Raw genomic sequence first — 24,681 nt, 5'->3', positions numbered from 1 at the left:
ACAGACACAAATAAAAAGAAAAGGGGATTGGCAATATATATTAAGGACAAATTTAATCCACAATTACAGTATGCCTCAGAAGATGGAAGAATTTTACTAGTGGAAATTATGCTGGATAATAAAAAAAATCTTATTGGTAAATATTTATGCACCAAATGATCACCAAGAAAAATTCTTTAAAGATTTACATTTTATGTTATCAAATTTGGACTATGCAGAATATTGTATAGTAGGAGACTTTGACGCAGTTTCTGACAGACAATTGGATAAAAAACACATAAACATACTAAAGCCAAAGGTCTTCAACTACCAACAAGTTTTTGGAAGCTTGTAGAAGAACTGGAGCTAGCTGATGCATGGAGAACAAGATACCCAAATTCGAAAGACTTTACATATTACTCTGCCAGCCACCAAACGTGGTCAAGAATTGATATGTGTTGGCTCTCTACAAATTTGGTTAAAGATCTAGCCGAGACAGAAATTCAAACAAGAGTTATATCAGATCATAGTCCTGTAATGATAAAACTTAAAGGTACCCAATTGAGAAGAACTTGGAGGCTAAATACTTCTATTTTAAAAAATAAAAACTTTCTTAAAGAATCCAAGGTTGAAATGGAATCCTTTTTTAAACAGAATATAACTCAAGATGTAAAGATGCAAGTGGTCTGGGACTCTGTCAAAGCATATTTTAGGGGCCCTGCAATTAGATATAGCGACAAGAAATAGAAAGAATTGAAAATTATCAAAGGCTAATGTTGCAAGCAGGAGAAGCTGAAAAGAATTTAAAAGCACAACCTACAAAACAGGAGTTTCAAAATAAAGTTTAAAAAAACCACAACACCAACTTAATCTACAGCTCACAGAGGAAACAAAGAAAAAATTGAGATTTGCTGGACAAAACTTATTTGAATATGCTAACAAACCTGGAAGGTGGTTGGCCTATAGAATGAGAATAGAGAATGCCAAAAGAATAATACCGGTATTGAAAGATGAAAATAGTAAAGAGAAAGTCCAAAGACAGGAGATACACCAAATTGTGGAACAATTTTATAAAAAATTATATGAAGATAAACAAGTTCAAAAGGTAGACCTAGAAGAATATATTAAACAAAATAATCTTAATAAATTCACAGAAGAACAACAGAAAATTGTAAACGAACCAATAACGATAAGAGAAGTGAGAGATGCAATGGCATCTCAAAAGAATGGCAAAGCACTGGGTCCAGATGGCTTACCTGCCGAGTTTTATAAAGCTTATGAAGAGCCCTTACTGTTACCATTTAAACGTCTTATTGAAAAGATTCAAGAGGGAGCTCAAATACCAGTTTCATGGCAAGAAGCTACAATATCTCTAATTCCAAAGGAGGGTGCAGATTTGAAAGATATAAAAAAAACTACCGGCTGATTTCTCTTTTAAATGTGGATTACAAAATTTTTGCTGCAATATTGGCACAATGCTTGAAGAAGGTCTTACAGTCCACAATACACCAAGACCAGGCAGGATTTCATCCTAGAAGGTACCTGAAAGATAATGATAGAACAGTAATATAATGGAATACTATGAGAACCATCCATTAATCTGTCTGGATGCAGAAAGGCCTTTGATAACATTTGTTGGCAATTTATGTTGCAACAACTGAAGGGAATGGATTGTGGTGAGAAGTTTTTGAGAACAATACAATCAATATATTCCTTGCAAAGGGCAAAGGTGATGGTGAATGGTGAATTAACAGAAGCAATCGCTATTCAAAAGGGTACAAGACAAGGCTGCCCACTGTCACCACTCCTTTTTATTTTGTGTTTAGAGATAAGAGAAATAAGATAAGATACAAGTATCAAGGGAGCGGTGATTAAAGGTGAACAATACAAATGGAGAGCCTTTGCAGATGATTTAGTCTTTACATTAGAACAACCAATAGATTCAATTGATTGTTTGATAAAAAAGATCAACCAATTTGGTCAACGGGCGGGACTGAAGATTAATTATCATAAAACATCAGAACAAATTCAATATCTCCAACAAAATCAGGATTTTCTTATGAGAAAAGAATCAAATATTTAGGTTACACATTTCAAATAAGTGCAGCAGCTTAAAGATGGATAACTATGATAAATTCTTTAAAGAAATTAAAAAAGACTTGGGAAAATGGCAAGATTTGAATTTATCTCTAATGGGAAGAATAGCCTCAGTAAAGATGAACATTTTGCCAAGACTGTTATTTTTATTTCAAACTATTCCAGTACTTTTAACTAGTGTGTTTTTCCAAGAACTGAATAAGATGATTTCCAAATATATTTTGCATGGTAAAAAACCAAGAATTAAGTTAAAGATATTGCAAGACTCTAAATCGAGAGCAGGCTTGAGCCTTCCAGATTGGCAATTGTATTACAGAGCTTCTGTGCTCTCTTGTGTAAGAGATTGGGTGCTACTGTATGACAGGAGGCAGTTGTTGCTAGAGGGTCACGACCTTAATTTGGGTTGGCATGTGTATTTATGGTATCAAAGATTAGAAGGACATTCTTACTTTAAAAATCACTGGTTCCGGAAATCTCTGTATCATACATGGTCGTGGCTAAAACCGAGAATTTATCAGAAAATTCCAAGATGGGTATCTCCAGTGGAAGCATTCACTCCTCCAAATCTTCTGAAACCTAACCAGAGTTATAGGTATAAAGAACTGCTGAAAAATGATAACCAATTGAAAATCAGGGAAGAGTTAGAAAACATGGATATTAAAATGAGTTGGTGGTTGAGAACACAAGTCGAATCTAGATATGCCAAAGACAAGACAACAGACTTTAATACAGATCGATATCCATTTGATAAAATCTTCTTAGGTCCTCAAGAAAAACTACTATCCAAGCTATATTCATACTTATTACAGATGAAGATGCAAGATGAGATAGTAAAAGATTGTATGGTCCAATGGGCGAAAAATTTGGGGTGTAGTATTATGCTAGAAGAATGGGAGATGCTGTGGAAATTCAATATCAAACTTACTAAGTCAGTGATCTTTAAAGAAAATCCGTATAAGATGTTCTATAGATGGTACATAACTCCGCAGAAATTGTGTAAGATGTATACTAACATGTCTAACAAATGTTGGGTCCTTCTATCATATGTGGTGGACCTGTGAGGTGGTGAAAGACTATTGGAAGATGATCCATGAACTATCACAGAAAATTTTGAAGACATAGATCCAATTCAAAGCAGAACTATTTTTATTGAACATATATCCTGGTGACTATTCCAAAGGGATGAGACATTTGCTGGTGCACATTAATACAGCTGCCAGATTCTCTTGGCACAGAGATGGAAGCTTCAGGAGATCCCCATGAGAATGGACTTGGTGAGTAAAATTCTGGAAACGGCTGAGCTGGACTATTTATCCCAGTTGATGGCTGGGAAATCTAAGGAAGAAGCAAGAAAATATTGGGTGAAACTATATGCGTGGCTAGACACTCAAGACTCTTAAGATTCTTTGGTGTGAACTTATATCTCCTTTCTCCTGTACTCTTTATTACAATATCATACTTTTATTGGAAACATAAGCTTAAATAGACATTTCAGCAAGAAGACTCACAATCATTAAAATATATTATTTAGACGTTGATGATTTAATGTAAAGAGGTAATAATATATGACAACATCTGTATTTTAAGAAAGTATACTACATGCAGATCAGATTACAATAATATTGTTATCTGTAACTATAATTTTCTATTCCCCCTTACCCGTTCCCTTTAACTCTCTAGAAAACTAATAAAATTTTCAGCTACAAAGAATGGTCTTCACTTCTTTATGTGAGTTTTTTTTGTTTACCATTGTTACATTGTTCTGTTTTCTCCAAACAAATTAACTTCTTAGTTTCAGAATGTAATCAGAAGATTTATGTTTTCTTCATTGTTTTGTTCTCTTCTGGCAGGTGATCACACTGGAAGGGTGGGTGGAGATTATGTACTATGTGATGGATGCTCATTCATTCTACAACTTCATCTACTTCATCCTGCTGATCATTGTAAGTAACAAGTGTGCTTTCACTTCAGTGGACCAGATCCTATGTCCCTATTAAATTGGGAGTCAAGAAAAGGTTCAAGATCTTTAAATGGTAGTTTTAGATATTTTATCCTAGATGGCTTTTTTCCTGTTAAGCTGTCAATTTATGGCAGCCTGTAGGGCTTTTCAAGACAAGAAACTAAAAGAGATGGCTTGTCGTTGCCTGCCCCTGTGTAGTTACCTTGGTATTCCTTGTTGTTCTCTCATCCAAATACTAACCAGGGCTGACCCGTCTTAGCTTCCAAGATTGGGCTAGCCTAGGCTATCCAAATCAAGGCCCTAGATCAAGTAATAGTCTCCTGAATAACTAGATCAGGAGTGTCAAACTCATTTGTTATGAGGGCTTGATTTGACATAAATGAGACCTTGCTGGGCTGGGCCATGTGCATCCAGGTGATGGACATGTAATGTAATGCCAGGTGATGAACATATAAACTTTATAAAGGGCACAAACACAATTAAAGATTTTTTAAAAAACTTAAAATAAAACATGCTTAAAACATTAGCATGCTTGCAATATTTTGCTTTAGGCTCTGAGAAATGTCACCTCTTGCTATGAATTATTGCATCAGAAACTGCAGACAATGTCTGTGCTGTACCAGTCTTGAATATGCTGTTCAGATGTGCACATCTGTGAGCTGCAAACCTACTTTTGATTTATTGACATTCATTACAGAGATTTCATGGTCAATGCTTTGAGCCTAAGACCCAGAGGAAAACACGAAGCAGCTGGGCATTGTGAGCTTTTGTACATAAGTTGCTTCATGTGCTGGTCAACAACATATGAAGGCACCATGGCACAGAATGAGGGCTATGTGCTTGTCTACAAAACTATAGCTTTCCCCAGAAAAATAACTACAACTCCTATGTGGCAGTGCAAGAACAGAGAGACAGCCATATACAGTATCAGCCTACTGTCTGGGAAGTCTAAGTTCAAGATCCCCAATCCAAGGAAAATGTGAAAGAAAAATCAAGCAAAATTTGCTGAGTAAACCTGGGCTGGACACACACTCTCAGCCTTGCTGGCTTTCTTTCTTAACTAATTGCTTAATTAAAATTAGTTTCAGAATTAATTAATTGCTTGCTTAATTAATTGCTTAATTAGAATTAGTTTCAGAATTAATTAATTAATTAATTAATTAATAGCCTGCCCTCCCCGCCGAAGGCAGGCTCAGGGTGGCTCATAGGTTAGGGTCAAAAATGACCAAACAAGATAAAACATCAATAATACATAAGACATAAAAACTGTTAAAATATCAGTTAAAAACAATATAACAATAAATGCTAGTGCAATGATTCGTGATGCAATTAAATTTCGATGGCAGCAGTATAACTGGCTAGTCAATATCAGATGTTGTTGTTGTTATTGCTCTTCTAAATAGTTCACATACTTAAGCTTTCCTATTGAGAAAGATTGGAGGGCATGAATACAGTGAAAAAGAGGAGGGGAACCCAGTTGTACCCATAACAAGCCAAACAAAACTCCCCCTCTCTCTCTCTCTCTGTAGCAAGGCAAAAAACTTATACCGTCAATAAAATGTTGCTAGTCATAAAAGTGCTTTCTTTGTATCTCTCCTGATGGTGGGGACTGGGCAAAGGAAGCTCTGGCTCTTTCCTTCCTTTCTCAGAGGACAAGAGAGGGAGGAGCTTCAGCCACTAGAAAGAAGAGAGGCTTGACTCAGTAGCTCTGCAGTGTGATTGATTGAGCCTGGCAAACTTAATCAAACTGCAGAGCTACGGAGCTAAGCTTGTCTACTGACTGACACTCCTCCCTTTGGGAAAAGGGAGGGGGAAGAGGAAAAGAGTGAGGAGAGGCTGCTTTGCTGGCTGGCTGACTACTGGGGGAAAACGCAAAATATCAACCAAAGGAAGCAGGCAAGGGAAAAGGAAGCAGACAATGGTCAGTTGCTGGTGGGCCTGATTGGAGCCCTCTGGAGGCTGGATCAGACCCACAGGCCATATGTTTGACACCCCTGAACTAGATAATTCTAGTAAGCTGCATGAATCAAATTTAGTTTTCTCCTTCCAGAATAAGCAGGCAGATTTAATTGCAAATACCCACAAATTCACTTTCTGTTCCTGTCCTTCTTACGTATATGGTACATAATAATTAAGCACAATTGATTTTACTCCATTGTGGCCCCAAGGAGCTTGAAGACCATTAGCATGGCTTATGAGTGTGAAGCACAAGGGATGGCAGAAGAGGAAAAGAAAGTTGGAAAGAGAACTGAGAGGTTATGTATACCAAAAAAGATATATGGACTTTTTTGGACTTTTTGTTGTGTATCTTCTTTTTATTCAATTAATTTTAGAGCAAGTAAAATGTTGATGAATTGCCAATAATCTGAACCTACATTTATTTCATTAATATACATTAATATACATTAAGAGTGTAATCCTAAAAACACTTTATAGGGAGTAACCCTCACTGCACAGACTTAAGCAGGGTTCTGATTAGGATTCTGTTTAGGATCATTCTTTCTGTCTCATATATCACTAGCAATTGTATGCACTTAGGCTTTAAAAAGGTAATCCCCTGTGCAAGCACCAGTCTTTTCCGACTCTGGGGTGATGTTGCTTTCACAACGTTTTCATGGCAGACTTTTTACGGGGTGGTTTGCCATTGCCTTCTCCAGTCGTCTACACTTTACCCCCAGCAAGCTGGGTACTCATGTTACTGACCTCGGAAGGCTGGCAGGCTGAGGCAACCATGAGCCATCTACCTGAAACCAGCTTCCACCGGGATCGAACTCAGGTCGTGAGCAGAACTTGGACTGCAGTACTGCAGCTTACCACTCTGTGCCACAGGGCTCTTCACACTTAGGCTTACAGTATTTCTAAGTTACTCCCCATATGTATGGATTAAGTAGGTGATTAAAATGAAGCAATAAAACCTAATGAGAATATATGGTTGGTCATAGCACAAGAGCCTGGCAACATTTGTAGGTGGTTGCCTTAAGATGGAGTGGGGGGGCAGAGCCCATATGTGAGCTGTTTGTAGGCAGTTCAGATGACAAATATCTTTTCCATCTTGCCTGTGTCTAAAGATGACACTAGGTCAAAAGCAAAGACTTTTTAATGTTGTCTTCCCATGGATGGTGCTGGTCTGGAAACATAGATTTGTGCCTCTCCGTGGGAGATGCAGACACACACACTCAATGAGCTTGCCTTGAAGCTACAGTTTGACCGTTTTCGCACACAGCTCACCTCGCAGTCACAATCCTGTTCCCTCCTCAGCGTCTGGTTGGATTTCTCACCATCTGCGTCGAAGTTACAGGAAGTGCCGCAGCTTTTGCCTAGCAAACGTAAACCGCTAAAACCCAGTTTACGTTTGCTACGCAAAAGCCGTGGCACTTCCTGTAACTCCAGCGCAGATGGTGGGAAATCTGACAGACGCTGCGGAGGGAACAGGATTGTGGCTGCGAGGTAAGCTGTGTGCAAAAATGGTTTTTCTCTCACTGAAGCAGACTTTTTGGTCTGTAAAGGCAATTTTAATCACATCAGACCAGGGATCTCTGTACTCCTCAGAGATAACTCTCCCTGTTTGACTGGGTAGGGAGGGATTCTTCTTCTTTCTCTGGAATATCTATCCCCTTTTCTTTGGCCTGAATGGGAGTTTTATTATACTACCCAAAACTTTCCCCAGTTTTCTGTCAGTGTTCAAACTGCTCTCAGGCAATGATGAATTCAGACTGTATTCTGTCAAGGCTGAAAATCTGACTTTGTCAGCACTAAACCCTTTTCTGTCAGGGCTATTTCTTTTTGTTTGTTGTACTTTTTATTTTGTGAGTGTGTGTGTGCTACTGGAGCATGGAGGATGTTCAGAGAAATGGCTTGATACATCCTGCCTCTACCTCCCAGCCCTGGTATTCTTTGGAGGTCTCCCATCCAAGTACTTGCCAGGTTCAGCCTTGCATAGTTTCTGAAATCTGTCAAGACTGTACTTGCCTTGGCTATCCAGGTCAGGGCCTGTCAGGGCTATTTCCAGAGAGTCTCAGTACATGTCTCTTCTCAGTTAAGGCAGGAAACTGACTGAAACACTTTGGCATAAAGCTTTCAGAAGACTTTTTTCTGCTTAGCTGATGCTGACCAATCAGATTGCCTGGAGCAGCCTGTCACTCAAGGTTCTCTGGCTTTGTGAAAAATTAACCCTTCACAGTCCTGTAGTTCTATGTGCAGCACTTTTAAGCATCTTAAAAAATGCAGTCCATCACACATTCATGACAATTCTGTAAAATCCTCAAACAGCATTTTTCTTCTAAGGAAACATAACATTCTGAAGCATGGGGGTAGCTGAAGTGGAAGAAGATAGATAAAGGGGGACCAGATTTTGACAGAGCTTTGAAAGCCATTTAAAAAAAAAAAAAAGCCTTCTTCTTTTATTTTTAAATATATTGTCCTAATGTTGAGATTGTCCAGACAGGAATGGCTCCATTTCTCAAAGGTTTATTCAAGCACTAGCAGGGCCAGATGCCCTTTGAAATGCTGAAGACTATAGACTCGAATATTCTGATGGGCACATTGGGGTACTTCTGTGCATGGGAGTTGGGAAGCAGAAGGAAGGAGCCATCCGAGTCTATTATAGTTTGGGAACTTATATTTTGAACATTGCGAAGTGGGGAAAGAATCACTGATTTTCTTTCCTTTTAGGACCTGAATAAGTGGTGGAATTGAGATGGCCAATTCTTTCCTGTTTGGGAGGGTTTATGAACAGCTTGGGGTGGGAGGAGGGACTCTGAGGTGCATTAAGAATGTTCCCTTTTGTTTATCTGCCAAGGTTGCCTAGTTATTTTCATTAGATTTATTGAGATGGTCTTACAGCTAGATTCAAGTCCAGTAGCAGCACTTTAAAGACTAACAATATTTTCAGAGTATAAGCGGTTGAGAGCCGAAGCTCTCTGAAAGGAGCTTTATACCCCAGAAATCTTGTGGGTCTGTAAGGTACTACTGGACTTGAATCTAGTTGTTCTCCTGCAGACCAACACAGCTACCCTCTGAAACTAGCTTTTTAACAGATTTGTCTTCTATGGATGGAGCAAGTAGGGGCATGTTCTACTTAGGATTGGTTTAATTAGCAGGTTTGAAGTTTAGAAATTATCAGGAAGGCTATAGTAATTAAGGGGAATGGTGGATCTAGTCAGCATAAACAAGGTAGTTCTTTAGATGGCAAGGATTTAGGAATAAATGGGACAGGTTAAAGCTCCCCTCCCATTCCTCTCACAGTGGCACACTTAACATGCACAGGTAGAATTCTGTTTCCCCTATTTTAAATCTGGAGGAAAAATACTTCTTTAGTAGGGTATCCTTGTTTTTATTATTTATTTATCATATTGGCAGCTCAGTGTTCTTCTACCCCCAAAGATGGATAAGACTGAGAGGTGGTCACTTCCCAAAAGCCACCCTGTCCATCTTCTAAATCCAAGACTCTCACCATATCTATGATGTGTCACACTGATTTTCTTGTTTCCCATGTAAGGAAGAATTACACTAGGAATGTCTTTAGAAATTTGCTTCAGGCAAATCACATGAGGAATCACTTTAAGTGAAGATAAATGGTTGGAACCTGTATCCTCTTGTACCATTTAGATTAATATCTGTGCAGTTTCTACGAAAGAGCTGCCACTCAGTGGGTTGTTTAAAGGTCTGCACTTCAGTTTTGCTTATGTTTGGGCACCTACATCCACTTCATGTTCTTCCATTGCTCTGATCAAGAGAGGCAGTAGAGATTTAGGAGTTGTGGGGCTGAAAAAGTCAATTAAGTAAAGAAGCTTTCAGTGGAAACTCGAATGAGGCCACAATTTGGCCCTCACTGCTGTATTTTTCTGGTGAGAACCAAAATAACATTTTAAGTGTCATTTGTGCCAAACATTTTCTTGCCATTTGAATTAAGATTAAGGATTAGGAGCGCAGTTGATCCATGCCCAAAAGCAGGGCCACCAGAGAGAATGATTACAATGTGGAATTTGCTGTAGTGATGGCCACAGGAATAAACAGCTTTAAAAAGTTATTAGATAGATTCATGGAGGCCAGGTCTATCAGTGGCTACTAGCCATGGTAACTGAGGGGAACCTCCATGTTCAGAGGTACTAACCCATCTCTGAATCCCAGAGCCAGGAGGGAACAGTCTCTATAATCTCGTTAGCCCTCCAGAGGAACTGTGAGAGACAGGATACTGGACTAGATGGGCCACTGGTCTGATCCAACAGAGCTGTTCTTATGTTCTAATGATCTACCTGAAGTAAATCTAGGATTACAGCCTTTGGCACTTTAGCAATAAATAAAACTGAATATAATACAATATGAGGTATTGCTGAAGTGCCTAAGGCTGCAATAGAATACGCATGCTTGTAAATAAGTCCCACTGAAATCAATGGGACTTACTTCTGAATGGAGACAGATAAGATTGAACTGTAAAAAAAGGAACTGTATACTATAAAGGTAAAGAATTTAAAAGAACATACAGTCAAAACAACAGAGCTTTGCCTTCAAGCTAGCAAACTAAATGAACAGACACATAAAAGAAAAAAAAAGTTAAAAGGGAGTAAGAGAAGACAATAAAGAAAGACTCTGACTTGAAATGCCTCAATTAATTGGAAAAGACATGAGAAAATAGATATATCTTGAGGCGCTTCTTAAACTGTTTATGTTTGTTGGGACGGATGTAGAAGAGCAATGAAGGAAAGTAAACAAAACCAGTCATTTCATCCCCTACAGACTTTTACCAAAAATGCCTTACCCAAGATTACATAATCAGACATGTGGTACAGCCAAAAATAATCATCCAGTACCCCTCCCCATGAAATGCAACTGAAAAATCACCTCAAGGGGGTTGTATTCAAATCAGGGTTGTTCTTAAGCATTGGTAATAGATACCTGTAAAGCAGAATTTCAGCTGTATCTCCTACTTTTCCCTTCCTGCCTCCTAATCTTTTTTTTGTCTTCCACTTTTCTCTTCTCTGATTCCTAGGTGGGCTCATTCTTCATGATCAACCTGTGCCTGGTGGTCATTGCCACACAGTTTTCAGAGACTAAACAACGAGAGCACCAGCTGATGCAAGAGCAGAGGGCACGGTACCTGTCCTCCAGCACTGTTGCCAGCTACATGGAACCTGGAGACTGCTATGAGGAGATCTTCCAGTATGTCTGTCATATTGTACGCAAAGCCAAGCGCCGCACACTTGGCTTCTACAACAGCCTGCAGGATCGACGCCTAGGTGAAACAGAGCCAAGCACTGCCAAGCGGAGCATGAGTGGGAAAGATCAGAGGCAATACAGTAAGATCTGTGAGAGAAATGTGGATGGTAGCAGAAGCAAAAAAAAAAAGTTACTATCAATAAGAACATCTTTGAGTACCATGATACTTAAAACATGGCCTACAGTGATGATTACAGGAGATATTTGGGTAGCAGGCAGAGCAGAGGATAACAAAATGAAACATCTGTATGGAGCATAGCCTCTGTTCATTGGGCCTCTTGATGGAAAGATGGTATAAACCAGGGGTGGCCAATGGTAGCTCTCCAGATGTTTTTTGCCTACAACTCCCATCAGCCCCAGCCAGCGTGGCCAATGGCTGGGGCTGATGGGAGTTGTAGGCAAAAAATATCTGGAGATCTACCGTTGGCCACCCCTGGTATAAACATTTGCCAGTAAATAAATGTAAATAAATTATCTTCTAGTGGGAATATTGTTGAGCTATATGGAACCTTTGATTTAGTACAGAAGGATTCAGCTCCACAGGTTTATAAAAGCAGGACCTTTTGCAAAAGAAAATTGCATTAATGGAATATGAGGTTGGCAAAATTGATGCATTTTTATAGAACCTAAATGGGATTTTATAGTAAAGTAGGGGTGGTTTACTGGCTCTTGAAAGTGAGTTTAGTCTAGCATTTCTGAGGAAAATAACTGGCAAAATCAGGACAGGAGAAGCAGCTTCGTTTTTGAAGGAGCAGAAGATAACAATTTAAAAGTACTGGAGAGCCAGTGTGGTGCAGTGGTTAGAGTGTTGGACCAGATCTGGGAGACTCAGGTTCCAGTCCCAACTCTGCAATGGAAGGTCAGTGGGTGACCTTGGGTCAGTCACATGCTCTCAGGCTAACCTGCCTCACAGGGTTGTTCTGAGGATAAAATAAAGTATAGCTTGATGTTGTAAACTGCCTTGGGTCCCCACTAATAAGAAAGGTGGGATATAAATGAAATAAATAAATATTTGTGAAGTATAAACAGAACAATGATAATGTAAAATTATTCTCACCATTATGGTGATTGTGTTGATCGTCATCAGCCTATACACTATTGTGTTGTTCTGCCATCTGTGTTGAGATACTATATTGCTGTTGATTTTATATTATCTGTTTGTACGATGTTAATTTTTAATCTGTAATATGTTCTGAAATTGCTGGTGTAAGCCACCCTGAGCCTACTTGTGGAATAGGGTGGGATATAAATCCAAAAATTAAACTAAATTAAATTAAATTCCAGAGGACATCCGAAAGATCGCAATAATCGGAAGTGCTTTTTCAAAAATGGCCAGATTGGCAAGGGTAGAGTTGAGTCTTTGGAATTTTTGTGCATGAGGTAAAATGTTAAACCAATGCCCACACAGTCAGAGGTTTCTTGAGTTCCTGAACCTAGCAGCCCCTAACTAGCCATCCCTTTTGTCCTGTGCCTTGTCCAGCCCCAGAATGGCTGAGCTTACCTCTCCCAAATTCCACAACCATGCCAATGTATGGAGAGGCCTCACTCACTTCCTGCCCTCCACACCCTGAAGTGAGAATGGTGATGCTGGCATTCCATTAGGCAGGACTACTGCTGTTGCTCACTCATCCATGCTTTACACTGGGCCCTTTCTGCAGCTGTTAGGGTGCACCTCCCACTATTGTTGCCATGGTCCTTCCTTTCTGCAGTACTATCAGTCTTTTTACCTTTCCTGAAGGACATGCTTCAAGGTGGAACATATATAATTAAGTCAGGTACAGAAACCAGACTATAAGTACATGTTGTGTTTAGTCATGCAGTTATAGTCTGAGAATGCTAACTTTTTTTGATAAAACTGTTTTATAGTATTTTGCTTTCCATCAAGATGAATTCAGTGAGGAAAGGAAAGAAATCACATTTTTCTGCCAGGCCAGCAGTCTCAGCCTTTTGAATGATAAGAGCATTTTATCATCTGCAGGTGATGATTTCTTTCACTATAATCACTTCCTTTCTGACCTCACGTCCACATTTTAAAAAGGGAACTTGCCTAGCACTTTCAGAAGCTCTGCAAGTACACTGATGATATTGCAACTCATAATTTGTATATGGAATGATGGACACAAGAGGTACACATAAACCATCTCAGGTCTACATTTAAGAAATGTCTGTAAAGTAGCCTTTAGAGCCAAAAAGAAACATAGGACAGTCCCTACTCATATCTGCCAGCACCAGAATACCTTTAGGGCTTGGTAAAAGATAGAATCTTGTGTTCCTGAATGAACTCACCTGGAATTAATTTCAGCTGTAATTGGAGGGTTTTGTGAACAATTTTACCACAGGGTTTTTTTGTTTGTTTATTTTTTGCCTTTTCTCCTAATAGCCTTGCTTGTTCTGCAAACCCATTAGGAATAGGAGCTCATAAAAAGAAGAAAGAAATGTTGACAGTTAACAGAACCAATAGGAGAGAAACAGAATAAATGTCATGAACGAGAACCATTTCTACAGTATCTCCCCCCCCTCACAAAAAAAAGTATTTTGGAAGCATTTCTTTACATGATAAGTAGGATGACAGATTTAAAAAAAAATTTAAGCACTTTTGATCCTGGATTGCATAGGCCATGGCCTCTTATTTAATGATTCCAGCAATATGGAGAACTATTCAACCCCAGCTATATAACTGAACATAATTGAGTCCAATCTATTGTGGCTGAAGTAGAGCGTGTCTCTGAGAGACAAATAATCTTCATTAAAAGTCTCTCAGTGATGTTAAGCTTAATACTTCCCTTGGCAGGCAGTTCCAGTGCTTAATTTTTCTTCCTCTTAAAATGGCCAGCAACCCAGTTTAGGAGTTGCTTTGCTTAATTAAGTACCGAGAAGCAAAACTGTTCTTAAATTTTTTTAAAAATATATGTTCCCATTTAAATTTAATCCTTCTGTGTATTACACAGGGCATTGCCGGAAACACAATTCTGTGGATTACGTGCCACAAAATCTTGGTCAGCCTATTGCCATGACATTGACCTCTGACCCCAGCAATTGTCCAAGTTGTCACAAAACTCAACGGGAAGCAGCCCGAAGACTTTCGGTACTGGACAGTGCTGATTCGGATCAGGAGGAAGGAGGAGAAGCCAGTGTGGATGAGGGAGATGGGAGGAAAGGAAGTGAGGGGGCTGCAGACCTGGAGAAAGAAGAGGAGGATGGAGAAGAAAGTGGACAACTGACACACTGCGGTTATGTGTGGCAAGAAGTGAGGGTCAAGTTGAGGGGAATTGTGGAGAGCAAATACTTCAATCGTGGGATCATGATCGCCATCCTTGTGAACACCATCAGCATGGGTATTGAGCACCATGAACAGGTAACTGAATTGCAGAGAGCAGTCTGAGGTGGTAGTAGTGCAGCTTAAAATGGATAGAAATTGTTCAGCATGATGTGGCTGTAGGGACACCACCTGTAGAGCTGAATGCTGCTGTGTCCAAATCTGTTTGCTATGCCTCTAAGAAATTTGGGAGTTGATAGGACATGTAATCAAGGACCCATCAACCTAATCAAGAAGCTCTTAGGCAGCAATAAAATTTGAGATGGCAGGCTAAGAAGGTGAGAAGATGCTCACCTGAGTCACCACTTCCCTTTACACAGCTATCACCTATTCTATGTTTATTTCTTGTGCACAACTCTGAAAAGCATGCTGCTCCAAAGTTTCTGCTGGAAGCTAACTCCACTGGAAGGGATGGAGCCTTTGCATTAACCATTGGTGCTCGGTGGACTGAGGCCACAGGCAAGTAAAGAGGCCAGAGTAAACAGAACACACATGAACATATTGTGTAAGCCCATCAAGCAATTAACCATTATCATGCTTCACTGTAATGCTATCCTGCAGAATAATTGGGCATGAGATGGTTGCAATCCTGCCATTAATTATTTCTGGTTTTCCTTTCACACTGCCCCTTTCTTGTTCTTCTCTAGCTTTTCTGTTTTCTGCTCCCTCTCTTCTCCTTTGCTTTATGTATTCCATCTACCAAAGCACTTTATGATTCCCCCCCTTTTTCTGTATTGTCTCTTCCCCTTGCCTCCCACTATCTCCCCTCTTTCTGACTCATTTCTCCCTTCATTAGCTAACTGAATCCATAGTCTGTTTGGTTTATTCTAATACCAACCCTCTGGGGGACACCACAGACTTTTCAACCATAGCTGAAATCAGATCCTTCAGTTTGCCAGTCTTTTCAGCTTAATTAAGAGACATGCAAGTACTGTCTGCTTGTACAGAAGTATAGGAAACCAGGTGAATCCCATATTAGAAGAAGGGTCAAGGAACCCTCCCAAGGGACAGAGAGGCCAAAACCACCTGTTAGTATCTACAGAAGAATGGGTTAAGACACTGAAAGCAGTTGTCAGTCTGGAGGTAAATGTGCCTCTTATCACTGTCAAACCTCAGTATATAATAATCACACGTTTCCTCCTCCTAACACTGAGTGGGGTTGAAACCTGAGTGCCATCTTTGTGAGGCCTCAAATGTTTGTACTGTCAAGCCCAAGCATTTTTGTCCTACTGCCATGCAGGAATCTGGTCTATTTATTGTAATGTCATGTGCAGGGCAGGGTTGGGCAGCCTGCAGTCTCCAGGGCTTATATGGCTCAGAAACGCATGCTGGCTTCTTGACAATTCCAGCCACCAGTATATTGCAGTTGCAAATATGTTTGAAAGGAGGACAGCCAATGTACAAAGGAACAAGAGAAGTAGTAATATTTTATACAATAATTGAGTTAGAAAGAACAGAGCTGCCCACAACCTTACAATCTAAAACAATGAAGCAAGTGGAAAAAAATGACTAAGCCATTGCTTTTTGCTCCCTTTGGGATTTTTACTCTTTCTTTCAAGGGCTGATCCAACTTTTTCCACATCAGAGTTAAAAATGAACATCAGTAGTTTGGCCTCAACAAAGTTCATGAAAACAATTTGCAACTTATGTTAATCACAGGCAATTATTTCATGCAAATTAGTTGTGTTTCTCCGCATGATTTATTCCCTGAGTAGCCCCACCCTGATGCGGGGAGTCTACAGAAAGTTAATAATCTGGTCATTTTAATGAACGTTATACATTACGACTCTGTGGAAAATAATTATATTTCTGAATTAGCAATTACAATGCATAATACAAAGAATTTCCACTTCTTGTGAAATTGCTTATCAAAAGACATGTCTACCTTCGCACAAAGCAGCCTGATTAACCTTATTTGTTGATACATATTTGCATGATTTGTGGCCTGCATGTTCTCATGTGAAAACAAGATACGCCCAAAGCATGCCCATGCTCAGAATTTGATTAGGGGGGACTACATAAAGGTACCTTATTAGGTGATGTGTAACATTGCCCAGTGCAGCCTACAATATGTGATCCAGATTCTTCTCTTGTTTTCCAGAGGTGGTAATGAATGGCCTTTGTGTGGTTTTTGGTTGAACATGGTTATCATGTTACCATGAATTCACTCAGATGACACAAAAAGGAAATGGTCTTTTTGAATCTGTAGTTTTGGGTCAGTCACTAGCAGAATCTTTGTATGTGGTGATACTGTCCCCAGACTCATTACAGCCATCTACATTTCGACTGCAAGAATATTTCCTTTTAGAGTGTACATTGCGGTTGCCAACCTGGAGATTTGGGACTAGTGCCTGGGGAGGGCAAATTTTGGGGAGGGAACTCCCTGAGGATGTGATACCATAGAATCTACCCTCCACAGATGCTGTTTTCTCCACTAGAACTGACCTCTGTAGTCAGGAGAGCTCCAGACCCTATTTGGCAGTTGGTAACAAAGAGTACATGAGGTGTTTTTTGTCACTGAATTCTCAGCTCTCCCTCCCCCACCCCCGCCACACACACACCACTATTCCTGAAATGATACATATACATGCTTCCTATCCAAGCTTTGCTTTCTCATCCTTTTGTCCAGTTCTTTACTTAAGGAGGCCATGTGGCTTTACCCCCCAGATGCACTGCAAGGTTGCCCAGTTATACTATTTTGGCACATTTTAAAAAATACATATTTTTTAATTTTTAAAATTGCTCTGGGGGGAGGTGCTTTTATGACAGTCACAGAACTGGAAGAATACATTTCCTCTGACTTCAGTGCTTAATGGAAAGTGGCATGTCTTTATCAAAAACATGCCATTGTCTTTGTGCACCCTTAACATCTTTGCAGGAAGCACAGTCATTGCATTTGATCCTATATCTAATATTTGGGACCAGTTCATTTATGGGGTTTCAAGTTATGCCTTGGATTAGGGAAGAGTGCTACCAAATCATACACAGAGACAGTACTTTTTGCTGAAGAGTGGCGATTGCTCACATTCACTGACTAACCTGCTGCGTGTTTATGGCGTAGTCATTGCACAGAATCTGCTGTGAATCAGACCCTGTGAGCACAGTCTTTTAAAGATGAACATGGTTGCCCTGTGTTGATCAACACCTTTGTTTAATGAGGGCTAATGGAGGCACCTCTGTCTTAGGAAAATGTCTCCTAACTCGGAGGAGAGCAATATAAAACCATAAATTGCATAAAAACAGGAGGACTGGAATAGAAAAGGAAAATTAAATAAGCTGAACTGTTATCACTTTGATTGGTGATGATTAAGGGCAGAGGACAATCATGATAATCATCTACTAGGATTCAAAAGCTATAAACACACAAGGTTTGCATGAGGGATGTGTTATCTGGAAATCACATAGCTAGAGGAGGATGTGGGCGGGAGATCAAGAATTGTTTCTTCAAAATTCTTCTAACTCAAGAGATAATGTCAGAGCTATTTATGGAGCAGCATGCATCACAAACAAAACCACACTGCTTATTAGGACCTCTGGGAAGAGTTTAATTTGAGCCAGGGTTCAACATGGTTTAGTCCCAGAGTCTGTTCTTTTTAGTGTCAAGACTCAGCCCTTGAAATGGGAAATAATAACAAAGATTAGAGCAGTCTTGGGCAAGTGCCTTTTCTGAACACTGAGGAACCACAGTTAGATCACATGCAGGGGCAGAGCTATGGATTCTAGGCAGGACTGGTGCTTCTCATTTTAGATCAATATGCCACGTGGCTCTGTTATTTGTTTATTTATTTTTAAATGAAACCTACTGAAATGGAGACTTGGTATGGAAACAGATTAGTGTTCACAGGATAGTCAACATTAACAAATATTCCATGTGGCTAAAGCTGCCATTTGGATGAGTCACTCAAATGATTAAGATCAAGATGGGCAGCTGTGTTAGTCTGTCTGTAGCAGTAGAAAGGAGCAAGAATCTAGCAGCACTTTAAAAACTAACAAAATTGGTGGCAGGGTATGAGCTTTCATTAGTCACTGCTCACTTCTTGAACTTCTACTACTGAACTCTTGTTGTTGTAGTAGATAGGTTGATAGACAGTGCTGGGGAGGAGCCAGTGGTCGTGGTGCATGTTGGCACCAACGATGTGGGGAGGAAAAATTTCGTCTGCTAGGTGGGAGACTTAAGGCCAGGACCTCCAAAGTAGCCTTCTCAGAAGTGCTATCTGTTCCACAAGCAGGGCAGGAGAGACAGGCACAAATTAGAAGTCTCAATGTGTGGATGAGACGATGGTGTAAGGAGGAAGGGTTTAAGTTTGTCAGGCACTGGGATGCTTTCTGGAACAAGCGGGAGCTGTACAAGAGAGATGGTCTCCACTTGTCCCCAGATGGAACCAGGCTGCTGGCACTTAAAATCAAAAAGGTGGCAGAGCAGTTTTTAAACTAAATCTTGGGGGAAAGCCAAGGAGATGAAATGTCTCTGGTTCGGGAGGACTCATCTCAAAGAGATGAAGGGTTAGCTATTACTTTTCTACCAGGTAATGGATCAGAGTTGTCCACTGAGATGGTGACAAACAGTATGGACTGTCTGCCAAAGTCTCGAGGCGGCAGGAGGAAGGTGGCGGGCCTAGCTTGCCTGGGAAATTATAGATGTTTGTATGCAAATGCAAGAAGTGTTCGAAGTAAAATTTGTGAGTTGGAATGTATAGTGTTGGGAGAAAACATAGACATTGTGGGAATTTCAGAAACTTGGTGGAATGAGGAGAATCAGTGGGACACGGTGATTCCTGGATATAAGTTATATCAGAAGGATAGGGAGGGAAGGGTTGGAGATGGGGTGGCTCTGTATGTCAGAGCAGGTATACGGTCCAGCAAGACTGAGGTAAGAGACTTAGATTCCCTTCTAGAAATGCTTTGGGTTGAAATAGAGGGCCCAAAAGGAAATTTAACTATGGAAGTTTGTTATCACCCATCAAATCAAAAGATAGAGGACGATTATAATATGATGGAAGGATTAAAGTTAGCGGCTAAACGTAAAAACTGTGTTGTAATAGGTGATTTTAACTACCCGCAGATTGACTGGGTCAATATGTGTTCTGGTTGAGAGAAAGAGATTGAGTTTCTTGATGCTCTCAATGACTGCTATGGAGCAGATGGTCACAGAACTTACCAGGGGTAGGGCGATCCTGGATTTGGTCCTAAGTAATGCCCAAGACTTGGTGAGAGATGTAAAAGTGATCGCACCGCTTGGGAGCAGTGACGATAATGTTATTAATTTCACCGTTTGTATAAATAGAGAGTTGCCCCAAAAGACCGGCACAACCACGTTTAACTTTAAAAGGGGTAAATTCTCTGAGATGAGGAGGCATGTGAAGAGGAAACTGAAAGGAAGGGTAAATACAGTCAAAACCCTTGGGGAAGCTTGGAGGCTATTTAAAACTACAATCCTAAAAGCTCAGATAAAATATATACCACAAGTTAGGAAAGGCACAAACAGGTATAAGAAAAGGCCTGCATGGTTAATAAACAAAGTAATGGAAGCTGTAAAAGGTAAGAAGAACTCCTTTAAGCAGTGGAAAGCTAGTCCAAATGAGATTAATAAAAGGGAACACAGGCTGTGGCAAATCAAATGCAAGACTGTGATCAGGCAGGCAAGAAGAGACTATGAGGAGCATATTGCAAAAAAACATAAAGACCAACAATAAAAATGTCTTCAAATATATTAGAAGCAGGAAACCAGCCAGAGAGGCAGTGGGGCCCTTGGATGACCAAGGGGTAAAAGGATTACTGAAGGAGGATAGGGAAATGCCTGAGAAGCTGAATGCATTTTTTGCTTCCGTCTTCACTGTGGAAGACGAGAAGTGTTTGCCTGCTCCAGAACCACTAATTTTGGAAGGGGTGTTGAAAGACCTGAGTCAGATTGAGGTGACAAGAGAGGAGGTCCTACAACTGATTGACGAATTAAAAACTAATAAGTCACCAGGTCGGGATGGCATACACCCAAGAGTTCTGAAAGAACTCAAAGTTGAACTTGTGGATCTCCTGACAAAAATATGTAATCTTTCATTGAAATCTGCCTCCATTCCTGAGGACTAGAAGGTAGCAAATGTCACCCCCATCTTTAAAAAGGGTTCCAGAGGAGATCCGGGTAACTACAGGCCAGTCAGTCTGACTTCAATACCGGGAAAGTTGGTAGAAACCATTATCAAGGACAGAATGAGTGGGCACATTGATGAACACAGGTTATTGAGGAAGACTCAGCATGGGTTCTGTAAGGGAAGATCTTGCCTCACTAACCTGTTGCATTTCTTTGAGGGGATGAACAAACATGTGGACAAAGGAGACCCAATAGATGTTGTTTACCTTGACTTCCAGAAAGCTTTTGATAAAGTTCCTCATCAAAGGCTCCTAAGTAAGCTCGAGAGTCATGGAGTAAAAGGATAGGTCCTCTTGTGGATCAAAAACTGGCTAATTAATAGGAAGCAGAGAGTGAGTATAAATGGGCAGTCTTCGCAGTGGAGGACGGTAAGCAGTGGGGTGCCACAGGGCTCAGTACTGGGTCCCATGCTCTTTAACTTGTTCATAAATGATTTGGAGTTGGGAGTGAGCAGTGAAGAGGCCAAGTTTGCAGATGACACTAAATTGTTTAGGGTGATGAGAACCAGAGAGGATTGTGAGGAACTCCAAAGGGATCTGTTGAGGCTGGGTGAGTGGGTGTCTGCGTGGCAGATGACGTTCAATGTGGCCAAGTGCAAAATAATGCACATTGGGGCCAAGAATCCCAGCTACAAATACGAGTTGATGGGGTATGAACTGGCAGAGACTGACCAAAAGAGAGATCTTGGAGTCGTGGTGGACTCACTGAAAATGTCAAGACAGTGTGCGATTGCAATAAAAAAGGCCAATACCATGCTGGGAATTATTAGGAAGGGAACTGACAACAAATCAGCCAGTATCATGCCCCTGTATAAATCGATGGTGCGGTCTCATTTGGAATACTGTGTGCAGTTCTGGTCACCGCACCTCAAAAAGGATATTATAGCATTGGAAAAAGTGCAGAAAAGGGCAACTAGAATGATTAAAGGGTTGGAACACTTTCCCTATGAAGAAAGGTTAAAACGCTTGGGGCTCTTTAGCTTGGAGAAACGTCAACTGCGGGGTGACATGATAGAGGTTTACAAGATAATGCATGGGATGGAGAAAGTAGAGAAAAAAGTACTTTTCTCCCTTTCTCACAATACAAGAACTCGTGGGCATTCGATGAAATTGCTGAGCAGTCAGGTTAAAACAGATAAAAGGAAGTACTTCTTCACCCAAAGGGTGATTAACATGTGGCATTCACTGCCACAGGAGGTGGTGGTGGCTACAACCATAGACAGTTTCAAGAGGGGGTTAGATAAAAATATAGAGCAGAGGTCCATCCGTGGCTATTAGCCACAGTGTGTATATATGTGTGTGTGTGTGTGTATTTTATTTTTTTTGCCACTGTGTGACACAGAGTGTTGGACTGGATGGGCCATTGGCCTGATCCAACATGGCTTCTCTTATGTTCTTATGTTTTCATTTGGTTATGACTCTGGTTACTCAGTAAGTCAGAATGCTGCTGGAAGGAGCTGTGAGAGGGTCTGAAGCTAGGGGTGCCAGCAGCCCCGTAGGCAGGATTTTTGGGGTGGGAGGAAGTTTACGATCCTCAAGGGGCAGTGGCTATTTAAAGGTACTCCAATCACCTTAATTTAATTAGTGTCCCCAGTCAGAATTGCACAATTGGTCTTAATGCACCTAAGAGGTTGTTTGTGTGCCTGAGTGTGTCTGCAGCTGTCACTTCTGCTCCTCCTCCAGTCATTGCTTCAGTTCAGCAACGAGAGGAACACAGGAAGCAATACAAGCTTAACAGGGCACAGAGCAAAGAGCGAGTCGGGGAGAGCAGAGCTGCACCTTATGCCTTCATGCCATTGAAATCCACCATCCCCTGCAGTGCTGCAGAGGCACAGAGAAGCCAGCTCCATGGCTGGTGGATCTTCTGACACATAGGCCAACCCTGTACACTGAGACAGGGGCTGGGGCTGAGGTGGCAGCAGTGCAGTGCCTTCTCTTCCTGCCTCTCCTCCCTGGCCAAGTATGCCCTGCAAACTCACACCACAAGCCTGGATTGACCCAGGAGACCATGGCACTTATGAGGGCCAGGCTATCAAGGCTTGTCATAAGAACATAAGAACATAAGAGAAGCCATGTTGGATCAGGCCAACGGCCCATCAAGTCCAACACTCTGTGTCACACAGTGGCAAAAAATGTTATATACACACATACACTGTGGCTAATAGCCACTGATGGACCTGTGCTCCATATTTTTATCTAAACCCCTCTTGAAGGTGGCTATACTTGTGGCCGCCACCACCTCCTGTGGCAGTGAATTCCACATGTTAATCACCCTTTGGGTGAAGAAGTACTTCCTTTTATCCGTTTTAACCTGTCTGCTCAGCAGTTTCATCGAATGCCCACGAGTTCTTGTATTGTGAGAAAGGGAGAAAAGTACTTCTTTCTCTACTTTCTCCATTCCATGCATTATCTTGTAAACCTCTATCATGTCACCCCGCAGTCGACGTTTCTCCAAGCTAAAGAGTCCCAAGCGTTTCAACCTTTCTTCATAGGGAAAGTGCTCCAGCCCTTTAATCATTCTAGTTGCCCTTCTCTGCACCTTCTCTAAAGCTATAATATCCTTTTTGAGGTGCGGCGACCAGAACTGCACACAGTACTCCAAATGAGACCGCACCATCGATTTATACAGGGGCATTATGATACTGGCTGATTTGTTTTCAATTCCCTTCCTAATAATTCCCAGCATGGCATTGGCCTTTTTTATTGCAAACGCACACTGTCTTGACACTTTCAGTGAGTTATCTATCATGACCCCAAGATCTCTCTCTTGATCAGTCTCTGCCAGTTCACACCCCATCAACTTGTATTTGTAGCTGGGATTCTTAGCCCCAATGTGCATTACTTTGCACTTGGCCACATTGAACCGCATCTGCCACGTTGACGCCCACTCACCCAGCCTCAACAGATCCCTTTGGAGTTCCTCACAATCCTCTCTGGTTCTCACCACCCTGAACAATTGTCTTCATCCCCCTCCCTCCCTCCCTCCCTTCTCAGGCACAGAGGGAGCTGGAGGCTCATGCCCAGCCCCACTTGCTTCTCCGTGGATCAGAAAGCTGGGCAGAGGAGGAGAGGGCCCAGAAGAGATTGCTCTGGCTTGCCTGGCACCTCCTCCTCTCCAGCAGTCCTGTTATTGACCATCAAGGATCTCACCCCTCACACAGCAGTATGCTGAGCATCCAAGGGTGTCACTCCAAATGCACCCCTGTGGCTATTGACTGGAGCAGGACTGGGAGGGAGAAGGGACGCAGGGGCCACTTTCAAACCACACACATCCAGGTGTTGTGTCCTCTGTCTGCAGAAGGCAGGGGAGGGGATGGGGGGGCGCTGCAAATGTAAGAGGAGGCAGAGCCCTGTCTGCCCTGACGCTGGCTACGGCCATAGACACAAGTCTCCAGGTGGGACTTTGGGATCCCCCAGAATTATAGCTCATCTCCAGACAATAGAGAACAGTTCCCCTAGAGAAAATGGATGCTTTGGAGGGTGGACTCTGTGGCATTGTACACAACTGAAGTCCCTGTCCTTCCCAGGCTCCACCCCCAAATCTCCAGGAGTTTTCCAACCTGGAGCTGGCAACCCTTCCAGCCCTATAGCCAGAAAATTGCAAGGGGGGTAGGGTTGCCAGGACCAATTCAAGAAATATCTGGGGACAGGCCTGGCACTGGGGGTTCTGCATCCCCCTTCCGCCCCTGTCTTCCAATGGGAGGGGAGGCATGGCATCAGGCTGCTCAGAGTTTGGCTCCCAGCGGGCCCACTGCTAGGCCTCTGCCCGACATTGCTGAGGCTTCCTGAGTGTCAAGAAACCTGGGCGATATGAGGGTGGCAGCAGGCGCACTCAGAGCTGGGCTCTGAGCGAGTTTGCTGCCACACCTCCCCCAATTTCAGGGCGGCAGTGGGTGAGCTCAGAGCTGGGCTCCGAGTGCAGTCACTGCCATGCCTCCCCTCCCCTGACTTCTCTCTGGCTTCCAGGAAG

The 24,681-nt window shown here is 41.6% G+C and overlaps 1 protein-coding gene across 1 annotated transcript in view; it reads left to right on the top strand.

Moving 5' to 3' along the window:
• Positions 1-24,681, top strand: part of CACNA1I (calcium voltage-gated channel subunit alpha1 I) — a 537,094-nt gene that overhangs the window by 417,235 nt on the left and 95,178 nt on the right. The window contains exons 8-10 of the mRNA XM_060245420.1: positions 3,927-4,019; positions 11,025-11,331; positions 14,200-14,606. Coding sequence (XP_060101403.1) covers positions 3,927-4,019; positions 11,025-11,331; positions 14,200-14,606 — 807 coding nt within the window. The remainder of the gene's footprint in view (positions 1-3,926; positions 4,020-11,024; positions 11,332-14,199; positions 14,607-24,681) is intronic.

The sequence above is a fragment of the Heteronotia binoei genome, chromosome 8 (genome assembly GCF_032191835.1).
Source record: "Heteronotia binoei isolate CCM8104 ecotype False Entrance Well chromosome 8, APGP_CSIRO_Hbin_v1, whole genome shotgun sequence".
NCBI lineage: Eukaryota > Metazoa > Chordata > Lepidosauria > Squamata > Gekkonidae > Heteronotia > Heteronotia binoei.
The sequence above is the reverse complement of the archived record's forward strand: the minus strand, read 5'-3'. Positions and strand labels throughout refer to the sequence as shown.